The sequence below is a fragment of the Nomascus leucogenys genome, chromosome 22a (genome assembly GCF_006542625.1).
Source record: "Nomascus leucogenys isolate Asia chromosome 22a, Asia_NLE_v1, whole genome shotgun sequence".
NCBI classification, from domain to species: Eukaryota; Metazoa; Chordata; class Mammalia; order Primates; family Hylobatidae; genus Nomascus; species Nomascus leucogenys.
In genome coordinates, this window is record NC_044402.1 from 130957637 (window position 1) to 130984498 (window position 26862).

A 26862-nucleotide genomic window follows, 5' to 3' on the forward strand; every position below is an offset into this window, starting at 1 on the left:
TATCTCTATTATAGTGGGTGTCTCCCTAGCCTCCTCCTTGTCTACCTGGAATAATGAACCACAGGAAAAAAAAAACACCCCATCTTTAATTCACTTACTTTCTTTCCATATCCCCACCTGTATTTACAACAAAGTCTTATTCTTTTTGTGTGGCACCAACACATATCTTTGTCTCCCCAACAACTGGACTGGAATCTATACCCTAGTTTATCTTTCTCTCTCCATTGGACTAGTTCCTCCTAATCAATCTTTACCCATTCCATCTGTTCAATATGTTAAAAAAAAAAAAAAAAGGAGGGCCATCCAAGTCATTCCTTTAATGGCTGCCTTAGGTATAACCTCTGGGTTTGAAATGGAAACAGGCAGATTGGCCACCTCCTTAACATACTTTAAAGCTCTTTCAACAGAACTACAGGGTTTATTTAAAAATATAGCGCAAAGCCTTATAAAAGTTTAAGACCAACCAGACTCCTTGGCTGGAGTAGTCCTCCAAAATAGAAAGGGATTAAATCTTATAGTGGCTAAAAAAGAGGGCCACTGCTTCTCATTGGGTAAGAAATATTGCTTCCATCTCAACCAATCGGGCCTAGTAAAAGATGCTGCTGAAAATCTTAAAGAAAGAGCTAAAAAACTAAGGGAATACCAAACAACCAAATAGATTCTTGGTTTAGGAACAAAATCATAACATTGATCATCTCATTCCTGGGCCCTCTCTTAATAATATGTCTAGAACTAATGTTCTTACCCTGCTTAATTCACCTTTTTCAAAACTTTTTAACAGACAGGATCATGGCCACCTCACAGACAATTACCCAAAAACATCTACAGATGGTGTTACTCTTACAGTCAATCCAAGACCAAAGAACTCTCCACATGCCCTGCCCCCCACCACAGGAAGTAGCCAGAAAAAAACAGGCCACCACTCTTCCTTTTATAACTATAGGGACTGAATTGACAGAGCAGGATCATTGCCATCTTGGACAAACACCACCATTTTAAGTTCCCCTGAATTAAAAAATCGCCTAAATCCAGCTCCAAAATATCAGCCTAATGGCTAATGTCAGCATAACCAGAAACATTTCAACCCTAAGATAAATCACCCCCCTCCAGCCAGAAACATGCCAACCCCGATATAACCTCCCCTCCGACCAGAGACATTCCAAACCCACAATAAACTTTCCCTCACGTAGAAATATTCCAGGCTTCCCCCTTCCTAAACCCTTAAATACTCTTAGTCTGTAAAAGAAAATGCTTCTGACTGAAATCGGCCAGAATCCCCTCTCAGGTTTATTCTCCAAAATAAACCTGTCTTTAACTGTTGAGCCACTTTTCATGTTTCTTTCCCCTTTCTTTAACTTTTACACCCTGGGGGTAAAGGAAGGTGAAGCTCTTTCCCCTCATTCAGGGAGACTGGGTTTGGGGTGGGGGACATTGCCACACTTGTCTGTATGAAACGCTCTGCATGAAACCTCATGTCTTCTAATTCACTCCATGCCACCCGCTTTTGCCATTTGTCCACTATTTTTGAATGTTTTGAACTGCTCAGCATCGAGTCACATCAGCGTGCCCTGCAAGGACTGCAGGAGTGTCCTGCAGGGCATCAAGGTGCGGGGCAAGCTTGAGGGCTTCAGCCTTGGGGGAGGTGCAGAAGGCAGGGCCACCTTGGAGTTCCAGAAGGAATGAAGTTCTCAGGGAAGAGGACAGGGACCAGGAGGAGCGAAGGGCAGAGTCCCCTGCCCCTCACGGGCTGAACAGAGGGCAGGTGGTGCCCTGGTGATGCTCGTGAGCTGCTGGATGGCAAAATGATCTCAGAATCTAGTCCTTACGTGGGTTTGACTTTATTTAGAAGGAACTATGGCACTTCTACCACACATTTCAAAGTGTTTGGTGAGCTATAATCCCAAGAAGAGGAGGATTTTCAGCTTTATTTCCAACCAGCCCTTAGGAGGCTGCAGTGCCCTGCGTCGCCAGGAGAGGGGGCGCAGGCCCAGTGGGGGGCGGAGCCTGGAGGAGCACGGGGTGGCTGCTTGGATGGGAACACTGGAGGCTGACATGGGGAATGGTGGTCACTGGCCCCTTGCTTGCTGCACATGCTCACAGTGTGTCTGTGGCAGGCCTCGCTGGCTGGGTGGCCTTGGGAAGGAGGCATGAGGTGGCTTCCATGGGCCACCAGGAGCCTGTGGTGCCCGTCAGTACCAAGGGACAGGGATCTGTGCATGTCCGGCTGCGGATACAACAGAGGATCAAACTGAAAGACGCTGTGTGATGATGCGGACTCAGGGGTGGCCCTGGGCCAGTCTGTTTCCTCCTGGTGCTGCACAAGGACTGAGGGCATCCTCGGGGTTTCTCATGAATGGTCCCCACCTTCAGAAGGTGGCCAGAAGGACTTCCTGTGTTGTTCAATGCTCCCCTTGTCTTTCTGGCTCCCTACAATCCTTCACCCATAGCCTCTTCCTCCGCACCAGGGAACTTCTTCCCATTCGCCCATTTTCCAAGGATTCATTCCCTTCCAACAGCAATAATTACATTTCCACCTCCAACAATCCCACTGGCATCTTACAGTGTTGCAGGTTTGGGAGCCCAGTCACCGAGGCTCTGCTGAGCAGGGGACCCTGGTGAGTGGGCCAGGGAGGGTCAGACCAGCCTGGTCTCACCCAACTTCCTAAAAGCTGAAATATTGCCACCAAATGCCCACTGAGCCCAGGGGATAATTGCATCACAATCATGCAATTGCAAGGAGCTATGACCCCAGCCTCTACCCATCTGCAGCACAGATACAAGAGAACCTGAGAAGAGAGATGTATACTCATGTGCTTGAAATCTTTAAGATATAGGCAAAACGAAGAAACAGATGGGGATCAAAATACCAGCTTTATTCCTGATAAGAACTGGATTAGGAATGTGGCTTAGACATGTGGCAGTAAAGGGAGCCCTAACACTAAACCCCAGAACTGGCTTATCCCCATGGCGTTGAACCCTCCCTCATGCCATGCAGGCCCCTGTCCTTGTGCACTTGAGCTTGGAGGAGCCAACAGAGTCTTGGTCTCTGCAGGCAGGATGACTCCAGGGAGACCCAGCAACGAGCAGGCTCACTCCCACTCCAGTCAGAGAAGTGTCCCCTAGAAGATGGGTGGGGACCGAGCCTTGATTGATTGATGTTCCACCTCCTAGGAGGAGACAGTTCGGCAGGACTGGGCGCTCCCACTAAAGATCCCAGGCGCCTGCCCTTCACTCGTCACTTCTACGTCCCTTGGAGGGTGGCTAGGTTCTCTATTCTCATGCCCCAGTGGCACTGTTGCTGCAGCTGCCTCCTGCCCTGAAACTCTCTGGTCCATGATGCCAATGACCTCATCTCAGGCATAGACCTCTGGTTCCCACAGGGGGGTCCCAGGTTCCAGAATCACAGCCCCTCCCCACCCCTCGCCACTGAAGTCTGAATTGAAGCTGCTCTTGGTGAAGCTCACGAAGGCCCATTACCTGGCTGGGTGCCCTGCCTGTGGTACTTCCCCAATCACTGCCTCTCCTGCTTCTGAGTTTTCCAGGCTCCAGTAACTGGAACTACTTCTGTGACGGCAAAAACATTCCCTGTTGCCTGTGCTCCTTGCAGCCATAGAAAATGCTCCAGGAGTTCCATTATTTCCTTCTAAACAATCCAGCAGGATTTTTAGAACTTCATGCTACTTCTTAATTTGGTCCTGTCCCTTTCCCAACCCAGGTGTGTCTGACATATTCTGGATCAAAGAAACTTTGCTTTTCCCACAGAGGCCTAGAGATTCTCCATTAACTGGCATTGCTTTTGCAGAGTGTGGTGTGTCCTCAGCTTTCTCGAAGCCTGTCTGACAAGAACATCATCCCTGCTGCCAGGAGCTGCCCTAGCAAGGGCATGTCCACATGTGAAGGTCAACACTTGCGGATTTCCCAGCCAGCTCATTGATGTGGAATTCCAGCCCCTAAGCACACCCAGAGAAAAGCTGGTACATTTATGTCAGTGCCACTCAGTGGCCTGAGCCTGCCTGCTGCCCAAGAGCAGTGAGAGGGGTGAGTGCGGACGCCAGAGCAGACTGGTGTGGTCCGCGCCAGGCCTTGTCAGGGCTGCTGTGCTCCATGGAGACTGGGATCAGAGGACAACTGTGCCCAACAGATGCTCAGCTTACCAGCCACTGTGCCCCCATAAAACTGGGGAGTCACGGGGGAGCGAGCAAGAGAAAGAGAGAGAGAGACCTACAGGTGTGCAGCACCTGATAGAAACAGTGACCTCGCCCACTGGAAAAGCTGTCCTCACCAGTGTCCTGGCACCTGCTTATTCACTCATTTTGGGGAAAACGGCACCAGTAGAATCAGGGTAGAAACCCCTCACCCTCATATTTTCAAATGTACCTGGACAAGCATTCACAGCTTACAACTATTGTGCAATAAACAGCAAAAAAAAAAAAAAAAAATGTCCTTGAACCAAAATTGTCCTTAGCTGCTCTGCCCTCTAAGAGGGGGCATAGTTTACATGGGAGTCGGGGGGAGACTCCATGTTTGCCCCTTCCCCTTGCTGAGATGGCTGGGGGTGGGGGCTGGAAAAAGTTGGATTCAGCAGAATATGATTTGGAAAACATGGCTGTGGAGCACCATCCCTTCTGGCCCCTGAATCCTCACCAGGTTCCACCCTCTGCTCACCTTGGGCCCTGGATTCCAGCGCCCCCAGGCTCCCAGCTGCCTCCCTGTCTCCGCTCCATGGTTCTGCCTGGAGTTTTGGTCCCTGGTTGTGTCCTGTGGCCCCATTCTCATGCGCCCTTTGCTTCTATTTCTTTACCTATGACTTTATACTGATGTAAAGCAAGTCTTCTCTGTCACTTCTTGTTCTTTGAGGAATGATGAATTAGAATCTAAATGGAAAATCTGGGCAGAGATAGAACCCCCAGCGCGAGCCACCCTGCCCTTCCATGTCTAGATCATCTGGGTTCCAACCTCCATCCTCCTCCAATGAGAAGCTTTTGTCCTCTCAAGATTCCAGTGACTTCTCCGAAGCTCAGATGTGTCTTCACCCCTGGCTGTTCCAAGATGGCCCCATAGTCAAGATTCCTTAAACCCTTGTACCTAAAATGTTCGCCTTTCTTACCATGCTGGCTGCAGCCTCTGGTCCCAGGGGTGTGGAGAGTTCTCTCTTACTTCTGGCTGATTTCCAGGAAGGCTAAGAACACTCTCCCCAGGTTATAATGCCGAGCATTTTGGTTCTCTCCAGCCCTGGGTCCCAATGTCAGGACCTACCTTAGTCCAGTCCATGCTCTCCCATGGGCCTGAAAGAAGATTTGAAGTTTCTGGCTTTCCCTCCAACCCTGCAACTCCCACCACCAGCCATTTCAGCAAGGGGAAGGGGCAAACATGGAGTCTCCCCCCGACTCCCATGTAAACTATGCCCCCTCTTAGAGGGCAGAGCAGCTAAGGACAATTTTGGTTCAAGGACTTTTTTTTTTTTTGCTGTCTATTGCACAAACAAGTGGACTCCCGGGAGCCGGCACTGCTCGTCCCCTGGGCCCTCCTTCCCTGGTCCTGCAGGTCTTGCTGCTTGTCAGGCCTCTCTTCCAACCCTCTGCCACATTTCAGAAAAGCTGAGAACCCCTTGGAGTGAAAAAGGAGGAGAAACACGGTGTCTGTATCCCAGCAGGAAGTTAAATACTTTCACTTCTCTTTTCCCCATTTGGGCAGAAACCTGTGAGGGTGAGTCAGTCTGTCGGCCGACTTCCTGCTCCGAGTCTGCGCAGCCGCACTGCACGCGGGCTGGGCCGACGGGGGAGCTCATAGGCCAGGCTCTGAGACCCAGGCAGGGCCTGGGGTGGGACGATGGCAGGTGGGGGCAGCGACCTGAGCACCAGGTGAGTCTTTATCTCTCTTCCTTTAACCTTTATCTCTGGCAGTATTGGAGCTTTCATGCCTTTAGTTCGGTTTCTGTCTAAAGCTTCGGTTTAGTCCTGCTTTGCAAGAACGTAGGTAGGTAGTGTAATATAATGAAATAAAAGAGAATGTAATAAGGAAATCAGATTTTTACAACCGCAGCAGGACAGCTGTTTGTGTGAGTCCAGCTTGCCATAACACAGATGACTTTTCTTGTTTTGAAACTACTGCTCAGCTGGCCGGGGCACTCTGAACAGTCGTTTCAGTCATTTGTGACTGAGAGTTATTATTTCCTCATGGTCTCCGAACCCTTTCACATCCCTCTGCCCTCTCTACCTTCACATATGTCATGTCAAAGAAGGTAGTTTAGGAAATAGACACTCCAGGGTAAACAGCTGGCTTACTTTTGAACACTGGAAACTGTGGTTTCACCTGTCTCGGGAAGAGGCCTGGGTCAGCTTTGGGGCTATTTCCTTGACTGACTCAGGGTGAGAATTCTGATACAATTGACCTTGATCCAAAGAAGGAAAAAGAAGGAAAAGGTCCAGGATGGCAGAAAGCTAAATATTTTTATTTTTACTTCAATTTCCTGTCCCAAGATGGGGGATGCCGCTGACCAGAAAAGAGATGGAAATCCTATCTTTTCTCTAGTAACGAGTTTATAAATAACATTACTTAATCTTTTTATTTTATTTTATTTTTTTGAGACAGGGTCTCACTCTGTCACCCAGGCTGGAGTGCAGTGGCACAATCTCAGCTCACTGCAACCTCTGTCTCCTGGGTTCAAGCGATTTTAATCTTTTAAATTTTTTAGTACAAAAGAAATACAGTACATTCTTACTCATAAAATGTCAAACAGTGGAGAAGTATATAAAGGAAAAAGTCTTCTTCACCACTCACTTCGCCTTGTAGCTTCCTTTCACAGTCTTGTGAAGAGTCTTGGGCATAGCTTTTCTCATATTTTTCGATGCATTTATGTGTACGAAGTATGTTTTTGTAAACACATAATTTGTGTTCTCGTTTTGTAATAAATGGAATTACATTGTGCATGCTATTCTGCATTTTGCATTTTTACTCATTTTAATGGTGGAAATCTTAGATATCTTTTCACCTTAATACATGTAGATCTACCTCATTCTTTTTACACATACTATTCCATAGAATTTACATAGCATAATTTTTTAACCATTCTCCAATTGAAGGACATTTAGATTGTTTTCAATTGTTCACATTTATCAATAAGCTATAATAATGATTATATATTTCTCTTTTTTTGCACGTATACAAGTATTTATCTTGTGTCTAAACCTTAAAAAGTGGAATTGTTGAAGCAAAGGGTGCTGTTATTTACTTGTTTGTAGATCCTGCCAAATTGTCTTTTTAGGAGGCTGAACGGATGTGTTTCACGAGTAGCAAATGAGATGAACCATCTTCCCGCACACAGCCAAAGTCTGCAAAGGTGATGAAGAATTGCATTTTGTTTTAATTTGTATTTTCCTGATATTGTGGAAAGCTGAACAGCTTTTCATGTTTCTTGGCCACTTAAATTTCCTCTTCTATAATTTTTTTGTTCATTTTTTGCCAATGTGATTCAGTTGAGGTGCTTGTCTTTTTTTCATGATATGGGAGAGTTCACTAAATATTCTGCAAAGTATAAATATACTTTTCTTGTCCCTTACATTTGTATATGGTGACTTCTGTCTTATTAACAGCTTAAAATTTCATGTATAAACATCTTACAACTTAGATTTTATAAGACCGATGCACTTTCATTATAAATAGTGATACAGAGAGTTGCTGAGGAACTCCGTGAGCACTGTCAGTTTTTAAAGTTGTTCTTGTGTTAAGGTGGCAGATTTGATTCTGCCTTTGTTCCAGGAAAAGTTCCTTCTCTAAAATCTCTGACATTTTCTTTTTCAATTTTTAGGCAAAATTATTCTTACATTGGAGCAACTTCAGCCTTCACAGCTTTTATCTTCCCCGTGGTGCTTTCATCTTTTCAGTTTTTTACTTTGAGTTCATAATAGTTGTCTCAAACTTTGCCTCCATGACAGTTATCCAGTGATATGGTTTGGCTCTGTGTCCCCACCAAAATCTCATCTTGAATTGTAATCAGAATTGTAATTTCCAGGTGTTGAGAGAGGGACCTGGTGGGAGGTGATTGGATCATGGGGCCAGTTTCTCCCATGCTGTTCTCACGACGGTGAGTGAATTCTCCCAAGATGTGATGGTTTTGTAAATGATAGCTTCCTCTGTGCTCTCTCTCTTGCCACCTTGTGAAGAAGATACTTGCTTCTCCTTCACCTTCCACCATGATTTTAAGTTTCCTGAGCCCCCCGCCAGCCATGCGGAACTGTGTGCCAATTAAACCTCTTTCCTTTATAAGTTACCCAGTCTGGGGTATTCCTTTCTAGCAGTGTGAAAACGGACTAATACATCTAGCTTTCAGTAGATTTCTTGTTTCTTGTAATTTCCAACTTAAAAAAATTGATTGTGTTTATTTTTGAGGAGGGATCTTAATTTGTTTCTATAACTCTGCAAGCTCCCCTGTATTCCACATTTTGTTAATTTCTCATTCAGTCTTCATGATTTTGCTTTATTTAGGTTTTCGTGCACTGTTAAGAACTGTGGGATATTCTCATTATCGTCTCTGAGACATTCTTCCAGACTGATTCTATCTGATCCTGTGTTCCATGTGCCTGCTGTGGCTTTACAGCCCCTCTGGGCAGGCTCGACCAGAGCAGCTCACCCTAAATATCCCATTTGCTCAGTTATAACCTGGGAGAGTCATGTTTTTTTTTTCACGGTTCCTATTTTATCTGAGACCAAATTGTTTTTCATCTGAGCTACAGTTTGAAGATTCTGTTTTTATTCTTACCAAGTTTTCTGAGGACACCATTAATTATCTTATCCTTTTCCCCACTTATTGTGAACCAGGTGGCCATAGAGGCAGGGTGTGTTTCTGTGTTCTCTCTTCTCTGCCCCTGGCCTGTGGGAGCGTCTCCTTATGCCAGTACCACACTGCTGTAGCGATGGAGGCTTCCCAGGAACTCTTGACATCTGACAAGGCAAAATCTCTTCCTCTTCCTCCAAAATGTCTTAAACTTTGGGTTCCCAAATTAGCCTGTCAAAATCTTGGCATTTTGTGTGGAATTGCACTAACTCTATAGATCAATTTGAAGAGAGCCGACATATGTACAATATTATGCCTTCCTTTCTCATGAATATGGCTCATGTACATGATTAATTTAGAAATATTTTCTATTAAAATGTATTCTTCTCTCTGAAGGTCTGGTATTTCTGCTAGATTTCATCATAGATATTTGATATCTTTATGCTGTTATTAACTATAGTAATCCTTCTTTGTCCACAGTTTCACTTTCTGAGGTTTCAGTTACTCATAGTCAACCATGGTCCAAAAACATTAAATGGAAAATTCCAGAAATAAACAATTCATGAGTTTTAAGTTACTTGCTGTTCCAAGTAGTGTGATGAAATCTCATTCTGTCCCTCTCCATCCCGCCCAGGATGTGAACTATCCCTTTATCCAGCGTATCCACAATGTGGACACCACCAGTCCGTGAATCACTGACTAGCCATCCTGGTAATCAGATCGGCTGTCATGTTATCACAGTGCTTGTGTTCAGACAACCCTGATTTTAGTCAATAATGGCCCCAAAGCACATGAGGACTGATGCTGGCAATTCAGATATGCCAAAGAGAAGCTGTCAAGTGCTTCCTTTAAGTGAAAATGTGAAATTTCCTGAAAGAAAAAGAAATCACATGCTAAGGTTACTAATATCTACAGTTCAATATTTTGAGAGAGAGAAAAGGACCACATTTACATAACTTTTATTACAGTATATTGTTATAGTTGTTCTACTTTATTATTAAATATTATTTTTAATCTCTTATTGTGCCTAATTTATGTATGGATGGGGAAAAACATAGTGTATACAGAGTTTGGTACTATCTGCAGTTTCAGGCATCCACTGGGGATCTTGGAAGCATCTGCTGTGTATAAAAGGGAATGAGAGTACTAAATTCTCTCTTACATATAAATTTGTACAGGTGACCCATGTTCTAATCCATGGTTATATTTTTTATTCTTGTTTCAATACTGAACTGTTTTAGTTGCTATGATCTTCTAGGTAGTGTTCTGTAACCTGTCTTGCTGGGATTCAACTGAGAGACACTAAATGAATAGATAAATCTAACAAGAATTTACGTTTTTAAAAATTCTTTTTTAAAAATTATTATTATTATACTTTAAGTTTTAGGGTACACGTGCACAATGTGCAGGTTTGTTACATATCTATCCATGTGCCATGTTGGTGTGCTGCACCCATTAACTCGTGTATCTCCTAGGTGTATCTCCTAATGCTATCCCTCCCCGCCCCCCAACCTCACAACAGTCCCCGGAGTGTAATGTTCCCCTTCCTGTGTCCATGTGTTCTCATTGTTCAGTTCCCACCTATGAGTGAGAACATCTGGTGTTTGGTTTTTTGTCCTTGCAATAGTTTACTGAGAATGATGATTTCCAGTTTCATCCATGTCCCTACAAAGGACATGAACTCATCATTTTTTATGGCTGCATAGTATTCCATGGTGTATATGCGCCACATTTTCTTAATCCAGTCTATCGTTGGACATTTGGGTTGGTTCCAAGTCTTTGCTATTGTGAATAGTGCCACAATAAACATACGTGTGCATGTGTCTTTATAGCAGCATGATTTATAGTCCTTTGGGTATATACCCAGTAATGGGATGGCTGGGTCAAATGGTATTTCTAGTTCTAGATCCCTGAGGAATCACCACACTGACCTCCACAATGGTTGAACTGGTTTACAGTTCTACCAACGTGTAAAAGTGTTCCTATTTCTCCACATCCTCTCCAGCACGTGTTGTTTCCTGACTTTTTAATGATGGCCATTCTAACTGGTGTGAGATGGTATCTCACTGTGGTTTTGATTTGCATTTCTCTGATGGCCAGTGATGATGAGCATTTCTTCATGTGTTTTTTGGCTGCATAAATGTCTTCTTTTGAGAAGCGTCTGTTCATGTCCTTCGCCCACTTTTTGATGGGATTTTTTGTTTTTTTCTTGTAAATTTGTTTGAGTTCATTGTAGATTCTGGATATTAGCCCTTTGTCAGATGAGTAGGTTGCAAAAATTTTCTCCCATTTTGTAGGTTGCCTGTTCACTCTGATGGTAGTTTCTTTTGCTGTGCAGAAGCTCTTTAGTTTAATTAGATCCTATTCATCAATTTTGGCTTTTGTTGCCATTGCTTTTGGTGTTTTAGACATGAAGTCCTTGCCCATGCCTATGTCCTGAATGGTAATGCCTAGGTTTTCTTCTAGGGTTTTTATGGTTTTAGGTCTAACATGTAAGTCTTTAATCCATCTCGAATTAATTTTTGTATAAGGTGTAAGGCAGGGATCGTTTCAGCTTTCTACATATGGCTAGCCAGTTTTCCCAGCACCATTTATTAAATAGGGAATCCTTTCCCCATTGCTTGTTTTTGTCAGGTTTGTCAAAGATCAGATAGTTGTAGATATGCGGCGTTATTTCTGAGGGCTCTGTTCTGTTCCATTGATCTGTGTCTCTGTTTTGGTACCAGTACCATGCTGTTTTGGTTACTGTAGCCTTGTAGTATAGTTTGAAGTCAGGTAGCGTGATGCCTCCAGCTTTGTTCTTTTGGCTTAGGATTGACTTGGCAGTGCGGGCTCTTTTTTGGTTCCTTATGAACTTTAAAGTAGTTTTTTACAATTCTGTGAATAAAGTCCTTGGTAGCTTGATGGGGATGGCATTGAATCTATAAATTACCTTGGGCGGTATGGCCATTTTCACGATATGGATTCTTCCAACCCATGAGCATGGAATGTTCTTCCATTTGTTTGTATCCTCTTTTATTTCATTGAGCAGTGGTTTGTAGTTCTCCTTGAAGAGGTCCTTCACATCCCTTGTAAGTTGGATTCCTAGGTATTTTATTCTCTTTGAAGCAATTAACCTAAATAAATGGAGAAACAAATGATGCTAACAGATTGCAAGCTCAATATTGTTGTCAGCTCCCCGAAATTTATCTATAGTTTCAAATCAAACCCAAGAAAAATCCAAAAGGTTTTTCTTATAGAAATTGACAAATTGATTTGAAAAGATATGTGGAAAATCAAAGAATTTAGAAAGTCCAAGACAATCTTTTCTAATTGACTTCAAGACTTTCTTTAAGCCATGGTATTTAACACAAAATCATATCAGCATAAGGATAGACAAACAGATCAATGGTATGGCATAGAAAGTACAGATATAAACCCATGCTTATATTGTAAATTGCTTTCTGAATATTTTCATGACCTTGGAGTGGCAAATTCTTCTTAGATAGTACACTAAAGTCATTAATTATAAAAGAAAAAATAATAAATTGGACTTCATCAAAATTAAAGATTTTTTCCTATCAAAAGACATAATTAAGAAAATAAAAGGGAAGCTACACACTGGGTGAAAATATTTACAATACATAAATCAGACAAAACACTTCTATCCATAATCTGTAAAGAAACTCCTATCCATCAATAAATAAAATAAAATTCAGTAATATAAATGGGTCAAACATTTGAACAGACACTTCACCAAAAAATAAATAAATTGCCAGTAAACACATGAAAACGTGCTTGACATAATTTCCTGATTAAAGAAATACAAATTAAAACTAAAATTAGATATCACGTCGTACACACTGGAATGGCTAAAACTAGAAAGGCCATCACTGGTAGTCTTTGCAAAAACAGTTTGGCAGGTTTTAAAATGGTTAAATGTACTCTTACACAATGACCCAGTAATTCCACTCCCACATATTTCCCCAAGAGAAATGAACGCATTTTGCCACAAAAAGACTTGCACAAGAACAGCAGTTTTATTCATACTAGTCTCAAACTGAATCCACTCCAATGTCCATCAACGGAAAAATGAGTAAGCAGATTGTGATAGATTCACACAATGGAATACCACTCAACAACAAAAATGAACTAACTGTTCAACACAGCAACATAGATGATAAGCAAAAGAAGGCAGACACAAAAGCATGTATATGTTTTGCTCACTTATATGAAATCCAAGAGCAGGCAGTATTAACATATGACAGAATAAATGACAGCAATGGTTGCCCCCTGAGAGGCTACCTGGCTGCATGTGTTCAGCATGCAGGTTCACAGGCAGTATATGCATTGCTCTGTTCATTTTTCAAATAACAAATCAGTTTTTAGCTGTGTGTCTCCCTTCAAAGCTCCACTGTTTCTTCCAAATTCTGTAGGACACCACAATTGCTTTCCTAACCTCTGGGAGCATCCCCTACCTACTATTGCAACTAGCACTTTTCTGACCACTTTCTGTCTTCGAGATTTTATTTGAAACCTCTTATGTGCTCATTGTCCTCCACCATTCTCTTTGTCACTGTAAATCTAATTCCTTTATTATCATTTTAATGAACTTTAACCAGAAACTTTTTCTTTACAGGAATTCAAAACAATAATGCGACATTGTTTCCTGCTTTATGTTGTGTACTGGGAAGTGCCAATAATTCTCTTCCGGTTGGATAAAAAGAGCTCCCAAGTTTTCATAACATTTAGGAATACTGAGATGTTGATTAAAACATTATCAGAGCAATAACATGATCAACTAAGAACTAGAATTAGAGACTCAGCTTTAAAATTGCTTTAAAACGAACCAGCAGTGATTTCTGGAATTCAGATGCCTAAAATGATTAACTGTATATAGCAATAGTACAGACAGATTTATATTAACACAAAGCAGAACCAGATGTTCCAGGAGATATCACTGATATTCTCATGAAATTCTCAATAATGTGGTATTATTATCATTATTAAACCACATTGTATTATTTATGAATTAATTTTATGATATATGATGGTATTTCCTTCCTAGCAGCTATAGATTAGAGAAGGACATCTTATTTTTATTTTGTCAAATTCTCTCAGTTGTTGATTAAGATGCATTTTCAAGGTTAGATTTTTATTTATATTCCATTGACTTTCATTTCTCTATGGATGACCTGCTTACTCCATATAGATTCTGTAGGAATTTAGTATTTTTATTTTGAAAAATATTCCAGATGTGGTTAGGTGAAGATATCTTTACAACGACTTTGTTCAGTTTAGACTGGGCTTTTTCAGTGCCCTCTATATTAGTCTTGCATAGGCTCTGTGATATCTTCTATTACATTTTTGTTTGTTGCTTCAATTCCATTTATTCTGGGCTCTACTGAGGACCACCTATTTTATATATGTTGGTTCTTCATAGCTTATCCTTTATACATAAAATCTCACCACCTCCACAAACATCTCAGAATCTTGACGACCATTTTCACTTGGTGTCCTTTTTCCCTAGGCTGTTCACGGAAGACCAGGTTGTAGATGAGGGACTTGTCTATGATACTGTATTCAAGCACTTCAAAAGACATAAGCTGGAGATTTCAAATGCAATAAAAAAGACATTTCCGTTCCTCGAAGGCCTCCGCGATCGTGAACTCATCACAAATAAAATGTTTGAAGTAAGTAAAGTTTATTTCACAACCTGGCAGATATGCTTTCATATTTTACAAGTATTTCTGTAAGTGCTCCTGTAAAGTAGAAAAGGAGAGGAGAAGCAGAGGTCACCAGAGATGGTCCCACTTCCAGCTGAGGAAATGGGGTTCCATGGCACCCTCTGGAGTTGGGGTGAATGCTACTGGAGAAACTGGAACAGAAACAGGTGTTTTCCATAAATGTACAATGTTTGGTAGAATTCATACACTATAACATAAACTAAAATTTAAAAATAATTTTAATGAATTGATTTACTGAAATCATAATTGACAGAGCATTTTATTTCAATTAACATCAATTTAAAATACCTAGATCTGAGAACATTAAAACCCACAGGGAATTGGTGTCTAGAGAGGACAAATTTGGAAATAGATGCTTGTTATTCTTTCTCCAACACATTTGTTTTCTTGTCTTTCCTTTTTTTGTGCGTTTCTGGAGTCTTGGAATATGAGTAAATTCCACCCATAGGCCCTGTTGGAGATACAGAGCAGTGAGTCATCTCTGGCTATGAATATGCTTCCTCTGTGGCCAAGTTCACAGCAAGGGGAGAATGGTCACCTGGTTTCTTTGAGCCCTTCAGGCCAAATCAGTCTTGGTGGAAGAGCAGGGGTTGCCCAGCCAACAAAACAGCCACTCACTGATTGCCTGCTACATCTATCCCAAAAACATATCAATCAGGCTCTTAAAGAACTTTGAGCCCACTGTTATCCTTCAAAGTTGCTCCTTTTTACATCTAATGTAAATGAGGGTGAGGCAATCAGGCTCATCAGTGGGTGTTTTTAAGGAGATGTGATTTACTTCTTTCATTACTAGCTATATAAATATGTAAAAATTATAAAACTTTACATGAGAAGATACCTCTGAAGAGAAATTGAAATTCAGTAACCATAAAATTTGTTTTTATGGCTCTTTTGTAACTTGAAAGTCTGTATTTGTATTTTCTCCATTCAATATTTTTAAAGGATTCTCAAGATTCTTGTAGAAACCTGGTCCCTGTACAAAGAGTGGTGTACAATGTTCTCAGTGAACTGGAGAAGACATTTAACCTGCCAGTTCTGGAAGCACTGTTCAGCGAGATCAACATGCACGAATACCCCGATTTAATTCACGTTTATAAAAGCTTCAACAATGGTAATTAGGTTTATTATCTACCTTTTGATTTCCAGGGCCAATTTTTTTAAATAAGCATATGTTTGAGCTCCTACCATGTGTGACACTTTGTGCTGGGCAGTGGGCATAGAGTAGTTAACAAAACAGACATGTCATGAGTCTTCTTGAAGCCCATGGTATATGGCTATGGCAAAACAAACACCTGGAGATCTGCTTCACTGGCCACTTAGACTCACAGGACAACGCGAGCCACACTGGCATCAGTTTCACTTAGAAGATAAGAAACACAGAACACCAACAGGGCAGCATCAGTTGTTTCTTCTCTTTACTGGGAGTCCTTACAGTGACCTACACAGCAGTCCACTAAATTGACTACTACCTGCCTTGAGTGACAGCTTAGCTGTGGGTGCAGGATCCACTTTGGCATAGCACCACATATCTGTGGGAGTCAATATCTCTTGTAACAACCCCATAGTCATAGCTTTCAGGGTGCCACAGGGACAATCTGAGTTATAAGAGATCAGTTGAAGGAAGACCACAATTATTTCTTCCCTACAGGTATTTATAGTTCATGTATAGTTTCAGGCAACCAGGCCTGGGTCATTTCTAAGCCCAGAGTTTGCCCAGTAAAACCAGGAAAACGCTACCTTTATTAGGTTTCTAGAATAATGAGCAAGAAAATTAACCCTGGGTCAAGTTTGCCTTTAGTGAAGGATAAATAGTTTTGTTAACCCTTTACCCACAAGGGGTAAAAGAAACATTAATCAAATAATCACAAAACTGATTGCTCAGACAGGGATTATACCAAACTAAAGTTTGGTATTGGTGCTATACCAAACTAAAGTTTTGATTCTTGACTTTTTTCCTGAGAAGGCATAATTTATACTATTATAATGGTACACAGTAAAGAAGGTGACCTCTATTTTGTTTTACTTGCCTGGAAAACTTTTATTCTCCTCACAGTTTGATCTCAACCCAGTTCTCCAAATAAGAGATACAGACATCACAAGAAAAACAGGAACATGCCCTGAAGAGGGTGGATGCTATGGGGACTGGAAAGAGTGAAAGCATGTCTGCAAAACAGGACAAAGTGGATTTGGCTAAATCCGAGAGTGAGAAGCAGTATAGGAGCTGACTTAAGAGAGATCAATTGGAGGAAGATGGTGAACAGTCTGGAATCGAAAGCTAAGGAATTTGAAATTTATTTACTAGGCAATAAAGAAATACTACAGATTTATAAGCAAGGAAAAAAGTTTAGGCAGCTATATATGTTTTGGCTTATTGATTTGTGTTAATACTAACATTATTTAGATTAAAAATAAAATAATTTTTGTAACAAGTCATTCAAGTCAGAAAGTGAATAAAAGGCAATCACATATTTGGGCACAAATTTCGAGTCACTGTTATGTTTGTAAGCAGGATGGTCCAGGCTGTGGGGATGAAGGGAATAGTGTTACATTTACTGCCCACATTCTCAGCGGCTCTGTTCCTCTCCATGGACTGCAGGGATTCCCTTCCTAGCCCCAGTGCCCACAAGTCACGTGTTAGTTTCTGGCACTCTTTATGCTTGGGTGACCTGCACCGGGGCTCACTGTCACCTGCCTGGGGCAGCACTGCCCACCGCCCCACCCAGCACAGCAGCCTACCCACCCTCAAGGAGATGCTGAAGTCCACACAAGCTGCCCCTGTGTCCTCTGTTATGTTTATTTGAGAACTGTTCATCCTCCCTGACCCAATTAAGCCAACGTTCTTGTTTTCTAGCCTCATCTTTCAAGCTGTTGGGGTTTTCTCTTTTATTTTTTATTTATGCATGTTTTTGGAGATAGGGTCTCACTCTGTTGCCCAGGTTAGATGGCAGGCTGCTCACTACAACCTTGACTTCCTGGACTCAAGCAGTTCTCCCACTTCAGCCTTCTGAGTAGCTGGGACCACAGGTGCACACAACCACATCAGGCTGATTTTGCTAATTTTTTTTCAGACAAAAGGTCTTGCTATGTGGTCTAGGATGGTCTCAAAATCCTAGGCTCAGGCGATGCTCCTGCGTCACCATCCCACAGTTCTATGATTACAAGCGTGAGCCACTGCACCTGGTCAGTTTTCTCTTTTATAATGGAACCTCTCTAGGACCTGAGATCATCCTTCCAGGCAATTCCTCTGTTTCTTCCTTACACTTGATGTATGCCCACCCTGCCATCTGACGATTTTGCGGGTAACACAGCTCACTATGTTTCCATTACTCCTTTATCCTTAAATCTTGAGTATCCCCTTTCTGTGTAGGACACATAAAAGCTCATTGTTGAGGTCATCTCTTCTCTGTCCCAGAAGATGATAGGAGAAGTTTAAGTCATGTGTAACCCTCTGACTTCTGAGTCAGCCTAATGCTGGAAATTCCTAAAAGCCAGTTTCCAGATGTTGTCCCTGGTTCTCGCAGATCTTTAATTGCTTTCTTCTGTCTCCCATTCTTCAGCAATCCAAGACAAATTGTCTTTCCAAGAAAGTGATCGAAAAGAAAGGGAAGAGAAGCCTGACATCAAACTAAGTCTTGAACAAGGTAAAAATGACAGAATAAAAATGGTATTTATAGTTCATGTATATGGTATTTATAGTTAATGCTATAGTTCATGTTATGGTATTTATAGTTCATGCTAAGAGGAAAAGGAGACAAGGGAGGTGAGGGCCCAAGGTTCTGAGGGGAAACTGTGAAACAGGGAAGACACATGGAAGGACCATGGAGAAGTCAAGGAGGGGACTGTATGAGCTCCTAACCAGATGTAGGGTCCTGGAGAAGTGGCCATAACAAGACATTGTTGGCTCACTAACCATGAAGGAACCAGAGCCAAGTGTGTCAGTAGGCCAGATTTACAGATACTAACTACCTAGATGTAATTGTGATTTAGAAAGGTCCCAGTGGGAGGTCAGTATGAAGCTGTGAAGTGTTAAGAACCACAGCCCATGGCCCATGGTCAACATCAAAGAGGAGACCCTTAGGGGAAGAAAAGCTCCTGTTTTATCTGTACTCTCACATTCTCAACACTTTTGACACGAAACATGTGGAGAACCTCCCCACACCAACCAGTTCTCCAATTCCCTGCAGAATTGTGTACCCCATCCTTAAGGGCTTTCCAAAAGTCACCTTATTAACATAAACTCAGGTTTGGTTGAAATGGGATTGTTATGCATAACAGGAAGTGCTCTTTCGACTTTCATCACTTAGGATGTTTCACGGGTTTTAGGAGCTCTGGCCAGGAGCAGGGGATGAAGACTGAAATATGTATTTCTTGTTATATCACAGGAGATAATTGGTGATGGCAGAAGAGGGGACCCATTTAAATGTGGGGATGTTGTTCAAGAGCAGGAATATTCAAAGAGAAAGGCACTCATGTAGACGGACTCAGAGAGGAATTGGTGCAGATGTGGAGAGGATGTAGGTATTGACAGAGAAGGAAGGAGGGGAAATTAAAGAAAGAGTGAAAAAGGCATAAAGGACAACAAAAATAACCATGTTATTAACAGCTCACTTTGATTAAACGCCTATTCTATGGCAATTGTGAGTTTAATTCTCCTGCCTGCCATGGAGATTTGTATTCTGTATTGTCCATTTTGCAGATAAGAAATTGAAATCTGGACAGACCACTTACGAAGTTTGTCTAGGTTCAGATGAGCAAGGAAGAACCCCCCTAGGCATTCTAAGCCAGAGCCTTGTTCTTAACTCTGTGATACCCAAGGAACCTAATAAAAAAAGCAGAAACATAAAACAAAAATGAAGAAATTTATGCAGAAAGAAAGATACAGAAAAAAAAAAAAAAGAATACCATGACTGGAGGAAATGGTGGCAACTCAGACACGGAATCCTCATGGAAAGACCAACCAGAAAATGTGAACAGATGTGCAATGGGAGGGTGCGGTGTAAACGCAGATAAGGACAAGACATCCAGGGTTAGTGATTTTTCAGCTTTACAATGGCTTTATTGAGGTATTAAGTGCATTTTTGACTTATGAGATTTTCTTTTTTTTATTTTTTATTATTATACTTTAGGTTTTAGGGTACATGTGCACAATGTGCAGGTTCGTTACATATGTATCCATGTGCCATGTTGTTTTGCTGCACCCATTAACTCGTCATTTAGCATTAGGTATATCTCCTAATGCTGTCCCTCCCCCCTCCCCCCACCCCGCAACAGTCCCCCGAGTGTGATGTTCCCCTTCCTGTGTCCATGAGTTCTCATTGTTCAATTCCCACCTATGAGTGAGAACATGCGGTGTTTGGTTTTTTGTCCTTGCGATAGTTTACTGAGAATGATGATTTCCAGTTTCATCCGTGTCCCTACAAAGGACATGAACTCATCCTTTTTTATGGCTGCATAGTATTCCATAGTGTATATGTGCCACATTTTCTTAATCCAGTCTAGCGTTGTTGGACATTTGGGTTGGTTCCAACTCTTTGCTATTGTGAATAGTGCCGCAATAAACATACGTGTGCATGTGTCTTTATAGCAGCATGATTTATAATCCTTTGGGTATATACCCAGTAATGGGATGGCTGGGTCAAATGGTATTTCTAGTTCTAGATCCCTGAGGAATCGCCACACTGACTTCCACAATGGTTGAACTAGTTTACAGTCCCACCAACAGTGTGAAAGTGTTCCTATTTCTCTACATCCTCTCCAGCACCTGTTGTTTCCTGACTTTTTAATGATGGCCATTCTAACTGGTGTGAGATGGTATCTCATTGTGGTTTTGATTTGCATTTCTCTGATGGCCAGTGATGATGAGCATTTTTTCATGTGTTTTTTGGCTGCATAAATGTCTTCTTTTGAGAAGTGTCTATTCATGTCCTTTGCCCACTTTTTGATGGGGTTGTTTGTTTTTTTCTTGTAAATTTGTTTGAGTTCATTGTAGATTCTGGATATTAGCCCTTTGTCAGATGAGTAGGTTGCGAAAATTTTCTCCCATTTTGTAGGTTGCCTGTTCACTCTGATGGTAGTTTCTTTAGCTGTGCAGAAGCTCTTTAGTTTAATGAGATCCCATTTGTCAATTTTGGCTTTTGTTGCCATTGCTTTTGGTGTTTTAGACATGAAGTCCTTGCCCACACCTATGTCCTGAATGGTATTGCCTAGGTTTTCTTGTAGGATTTTAATGGTTTTAGGTCTAACATTTAAGTCTTTAATCCATCTTGAATTAATTTTTGTATAAGGTGTAAGGAAGGGATCCAGTTTCAGCTTTCTACATATGGCTAGCCAGTTTTCCCAGCACCATTTATTAAATAGGGAATCCTTTCCCCATTTCTTGTTTTTGACAGGTTTGTCAAAGATCAGATAGTTGTAGATATGCGGCATCATTTCTGAGGACTCTGTTCTGTTCCATTGATCTATATCTCTGTTTTGGTACCAGTACCATGCTGTTTTGGTTACTGTAGCCTTGTAGTATAGTTCGAAGTCAGGTAGCGTGATGCCTCCAGCTTTGTTCTTTTGGCTTAGGATTGACTTGGTGATGCGGGCTCTTTTTTGGTTCCATATGAACTTTAAAGTAGTTTTTTCCAATTCTGTGAAGAAAGTCCTTGGTAGCTTGATGGGGATGGCATTGAATCTATAAATTACCTTGGGCAGTATGGCCATTTTCATGATATTGATTCTTCCAACCCATGAGCATGGAATGTTTTTCCATTTGTTTGTATCCTCTTTTATTTCATTGAGCAGTGGTTTGTAGTTCTCCTTGAAGAGGTCCTTCACATCCCTTGTAAGTTGGATTCCTAGGTATTTTATTCTCTTTGAAGCAATTGTGAATGGGAGTTCACTCATGATTTGGCTCTCTGTTTGTCTGTGATTGGTGTACAAGAATGCTTGTGATTTTTGTACATTGATTTTGTATCCTGAGACTTTGCTGAAGTTGCTAATCAGCTTAAGGAGATTTTGGGCTGAGACGACGGGGTTTTCTAGATATACAATCATGTCATCTGCAAACAGGGACAATTTGACTTCCTCTTTTCCTAATTGAATACCCTTTATTTCCTTCTCCTGCCTGATTGCTCTGGCCAGAACTTCCAGCACTATGTTGAATAGGAGTGGTGAGAGAGGGCATCCCTGTCTTGTGCCAGTTTTCAAAGGGAATGCTTCCAGTTTTTGCCCATTCAGTATGATATTGGCTATGGGCTTGTTATAGATAGCTCTTATTATTTTGAGATACGTCCCATCAATACCTAATTTATTGAGAGTTTTTAGCACAAAGGGCTGTTGAATTTTGTCAAAGGCCTTTTCTGCATCTATTGAGATAATCATGTGGATTTTGTCTTTGGTTCTGTTTATATGCTGGATTACATTTATTGATTTGTGTATGTTGAACCAGCCTTGCATCCCAGGGATGCAGCCCACTTGATCACGGTGGATAAGCTTTTTGATGTGCTGCTGGATTCGGTTTGCCAGTATTTTATTGAGGATTTTTGCATCAATGTTCATCAAGGATATTGGTCTGAAATTCTCTTTTTTGGTTATGTCTGTGCCAGGCTTTGGTATCAGGACGATGCTGGCTTCATAAAATGTGTTAGGGAGGATTCCCTCTTTTTCTATCAATTGGAATAGTTTCAGAAGGAATGGTACCAGTTCCTCCTTGTACCTCTGGTAGAATTCGGCTGTGAATCCATCAGGTCCTGGACTCTTTTTGCTTGATAAGCTATTGATTATTGCCACAATTTCAGAGGCTGTTATTGGTCTATTCAGAGATTCAACTTCTTCCTGGTTTAGTCTTGGGAGGGTGTATTTGTTGAGGAATTTATCCATTTCTTCTAGATTTTCTAGTTTATTTGCATAGAGGTGTTTGTAGTATTCTCTGATGGTAGATTGTATTTCTGTGGGATCGGTGGTGATATCCCCTTTTTCATTTTTTATTGCATCTATTTGATTCTTCTCTTTTCCTCTTTATTAGTCTTGCTAGCGGTCTATCAATTTTGCTGATCTTTTCAAAAAACCAGCTCCTGGACTCATTAATTTTTTGAAGGGTTTTTTGTGTCTCTATTTCCTTCAGTTCTGCTCTGATTTTAATTATTTCTTCCCTTCTGCTAGCTTTTGAATGTGTTTGCTCTTGCTTTTCTAGTTCTTTTAATTGTGATGTTAGGGTGTCAATTTTGGATCTTTCCTGCTTTCTCTTGTGGGCATTTAGTGCAATAAATTTCCCTCTACACACTGCTTTGAATGTGTCCCAGAGATTCTGGTATGTTGTGTCTTTGTTCTCATTGGTTTCAAAGAACATCTTTATTTCTTCCTTCATTTCATTATGTACCCAATAGTCATTCAGGAGCAGGTTGTTCAGTTTCCATGTAGTTGAGCAGTTTTGAGTGAGTTTCTTAATCCTGAGTTCTAGTTTGATTGCACTGTGGTCTGAGAGACAGTTTGTTATCATTTCTGTTCTTTTACATTTGCTGAGGAGAGCTTTACTTCCAACTATGTGGTTGATTTTGGAATAGGTGTGGTTTGGTGCTGAAAAAAATGTATATTCTGTTGATTTGGGGTGGAGAGTTCTGTAGATGTCTATTAGGTCCACTTTGTGCAGAGCTGAGTTCAATTCCTGGATATCCTTGTTAACTTTCTGTCTCGTTGATCTGTCTAATGTTGACAGTGGGGTGTTAAAATCTCCCATTATTATTGTGTGGGAGTTTAAGTCCCTTTGTAGGTCACTCAGGACTTGCTTTATGAATCTGGGTGCTCCTGTGTTGGGTGCATATATATTTAAGATAGTTAGCTCTTCTTGTTGAATTGATCCCTTTACCATTATGTAATGGCCTTCTTTGTCTCTTTTGATCTTTGTTGGTTTAAAGTCTATTTTATCAGAGACTAGGATTGCAACCCCTGCCTTTTTTTGTTTTCCATTTGCGTGATAGATCTTCCTCCATCCCTTTATTTTGAGTCTATGTGTGTCTCTGCACGTGAGATGGATTTCCTGAATATAGCACACTGATGGGTCCTGACTCCTTATCCAGTTTGCCAGTCTGTGTCTTTTAATTGATGCATTTAGCCCATTTACATTTAAAGTTAATATTGTTATGTGTGAATCTGATCCTGTCATTATGATGTTAGTTGGTTATTTTGCTCGTTAGTTGATGTAGTTTCTTCCTAGCTTCGATGGTCTTTATATTTTGGCATGTTTTTGCAGGGGCTGGTACTGATTGTTCCTGTCCATGTTTAGTGCTTCCTTCAGGAGCTCTTTTAGGGCAGGCCTGGTGGTGACAAAATCACTCAGCGTTTGCTTGTCTGTAAAGTATTTTATTTCTCCTTCACTGATGAAGCTTAGTTTGGCTGGATATGAAATTCTGGGCTGAAAATTCTTTTCTTTAAGAATGTTGAATATCGGCCCCCACTCTCTTCTGGCTTGTAGAGTTTCTGCCGAGAGATCAGCTGTTAGTCTGATGGGCTTCCCTTTGTGGGTAACCCCACCTTTCTCTCTGGCTGCCCTTAACATTTTTTCCTTCATTTCAACTTTGGTGAATCTGACAATTATGTGTCTTGGAGTTGCTCTTCTCGAGGAGTATCTTTGTGGTGTTCTCTGTATTTCCTGAATCTGAATGTTGGCCGGCCTTGCTAGATTGGGGAAGTTCTCCTGGATAATATCTTGCAGAGTGTTTTCCAACTCGGTTCCATTCTCCCCATCATTTTCAGGTACACCAATCAGACGTAGGTTTGGTCTTTTCACATAGTCCCAAATTTCTTGGAGGCTTTGTTCATTTCTTTTTATTCTTTTTTCTCTAAACTTCCCTTCTCGCTTCATTTCATTCATTTCATCTTCCATCAGCGATACCCTTTCTTCCAGTTGATCGCATCTGCTACCGAGGCTTCTGCAATCTTCACGTAGTTCTCGATACTTGGCTTTCAGCTCCATCAGCTCCTTTAAGCCCTTCTCTCCATTGGTTATTCTAGTTATCCATTCGTCTAATTTTTTTTCAAAGCTTTTAACTTCTTTGCTATTGTTTTGAATTTCCTCCTGTAGCTCGGAGTAGTTTGATCGTCTGAAGCCTTCTTCTCTCAACTCATCAAAGTCCTCCTCCATCCAGCTTTGTTCTGTTGCTGGTGAGGAACTGCGTTCCTTTGGAGGAGGAGAGGTGCTCTGCTTTTTAGAGTTTCCAGTTTTTCTGCTCTGTTTTTCCCCCATCTTTGTGGTTTTATCTACTTTTGGTCTTTGATGATGGTGATGTACAGATGGGTTTTTGGTATGGATGTCCTTTCTGTTTGTTAGTTTTCCTTCTACCAGACAGGACCCTCAGCTGCAGGTCTGTTGGAGTTTACTAGAGGTCTACTCCAGACCCTGTTTGGCTGGGTGTCAGCAGCGGTGGCTGCAGAACAGTGGATTTTCATGAGACCACAAATTCAGCTGTCTGATAGTTCCTCTGGAAGTTTTGTCTCAGAGGAGTACCTGGCCGGGTGAGGTGTCAGTCTGTCCCTACTGGGGGGGTGCCTCCCAGTTAGGCTGCTCGGGGGTGAGGGACCCACTTTAGGAGGCAGTCTGTCTGTTCTCAGATCTCCAGCTACGTGCTGGGAGAACCACTACTCTCCTCAAAGCTGTCAGTCAGACAGGGACATTGAAGTCTGCAGAGGTTCCTGCTGAATTTTTGTTTGTCTGTGCCCTGCCCCCAGAGGTGGCGCCTACAGAGGCAGGCAGGCCTCCTTGAGCTGTGGTGGGCTCCACCCAGTTCGAGCTTCCTGGCTGCTTTGTTTACCTAAGCAAGCCTGGGCAATGGCGGGCGCCCCTCCCCCAGCCTCACTGCCACCTTGCAGTTTGATCTCAGACTGCTGTGCTAGCAATCAGCGAGACTCCGTGGGCATAGGACCCTCCGAGCCAGGTGCGGGACACAATCTCCTAGTGTGCCGTTTTCCAGGCCCGTTGGAAAAGCGCAGTATTAGGGTGGGACTGACCTGATTTTCCAGGTGCCGTCTATTACCCCTTTCTTTGACTAGGAAAGGGAACTCCCTGACCCCTTGCACTTCCCGAGTGAGCCAATGCCTTGCCCTGCTTTGGCTCGCGCACAGTGCGCTTCACTGACTGTCCTGCACCCACTGTTTGGCACTCCCTAGTGAGATGAAACTGGTACCTCAAACAGAAATGCAGAAATCACCCATCTTCTGTGTCACTCAGGCTGGGAGCTGTAGACCGGAGCTGTTCCTATTCCGAGATTTTCAATTTATGTTGGGTTTATGGAGGTGTAGCCCCATCATAACTGTAGGAGCATCTGTGCTGACTTATCCTTCGGATATATATTCAGCAGTGGGACTGATGGATCATATGGTAGTTCTATTTTTACTTTTTTTGAGGAAACTCCATACTGTTTTCCATAATGGCTGTACTAATTTACATTTCCACTAACAGTGTACAAGAGTTTCCTTTTCACCACATCCTCACCATTTATCATCTTTAGTCTTTTTGATAATAGCCATTCTAACCTGTGTGTGGTGATAGTCATTGTGGTTTTAATTTGCATTTTCATGATGATTTGTGATGCTGGGCATTTTTTCACATACCTGATGGTCATTTGCATGTGTTCCTTTGAGAAATGTCTATTTGAATCCTTTGCCCACTTTATAATCTGTTTATTTGTTGTTGTTTTTTTTTTTAGTATTGAGTTGGTTGAGTTCCTTACATATTTTAGATATTAGCCCTTATCAGACGTATGGTTTGCAAATATTTTCTCCCTTCTGTAGGTTGTCTCTTCACTCTGCTGATTGTTTCCTTGCCCATGCAGAAACTTTTTAGTTTGATGTAGTCTCACTTCTTTATTTTTGCTTTTGTGATTGTGTTTTTGGTGTTATACCCAAAAACATAATTGCTCAGACCAATGTCATGGAGCTTTTCCCCTGTTTTCTTCTAGTAGTTTTGCAGCTTCAGGTATTAAATTTAAATATTTAATCCATATTGGGTTGATTTTTTTCATATGGCATGAAATAGGGTCTAATTTCATTCTTCTGCATGTGAAGATCCAGTTGTCCCAACATCATTTATTAAAGAGACTGTCCTTTCCCCATTGCATGTTCTTGGCACCTTTGTTGAAAATCAGTTGACCAAAAATGCATGGATTCAAGCTCTCTATTTTGTTCCATTTGTCTATGTGTCTATTTTATGCAAGTACCATGCTCTTTTGATTATTATAGCTTTGTAGTATATATTGAAGTCAGGTAGTGTGATGCTTTCAGCTTTGTTCTTTTTGCTTAAAATTGCTTTGGCTGATTGGGGTCTCTTGTGCTTTTATACAAATTTTTAATTGTTTTTCTATTTCAGAAAAAAAATGCCGTTGGAAC

The 26862-nt window shown here is 41.6% G+C and overlaps 1 protein-coding gene across 2 annotated transcripts in view; it reads left to right on the forward strand.

The window, feature by feature from the left end:
- The first annotated feature begins 5746 nt into the window (after window positions 1-5746).
- The window catches only part of SP140L (SP140 nuclear body protein like), a 60729-nt gene continuing 39613 nt past the window's right edge, over window positions 5747-26862 (forward strand). For both annotated transcript variants that reach the window (XM_030802386.1, XM_030802387.1), the window contains exons 1-5: window positions 5747-5861; window positions 7265-7339; window positions 14283-14445; window positions 15442-15610; window positions 18057-18140. In XM_030802386.1, the coding sequence (XP_030658246.1) occupies window positions 5830-5861; window positions 7265-7339; window positions 14283-14445; window positions 15442-15610; window positions 18057-18140 (523 nt within the window). In that variant the 5' untranslated portion in view covers window positions 5747-5829. The remainder of the gene's footprint in view (window positions 5862-7264; window positions 7340-14282; window positions 14446-15441; window positions 15611-18056; window positions 18141-26862) is intronic.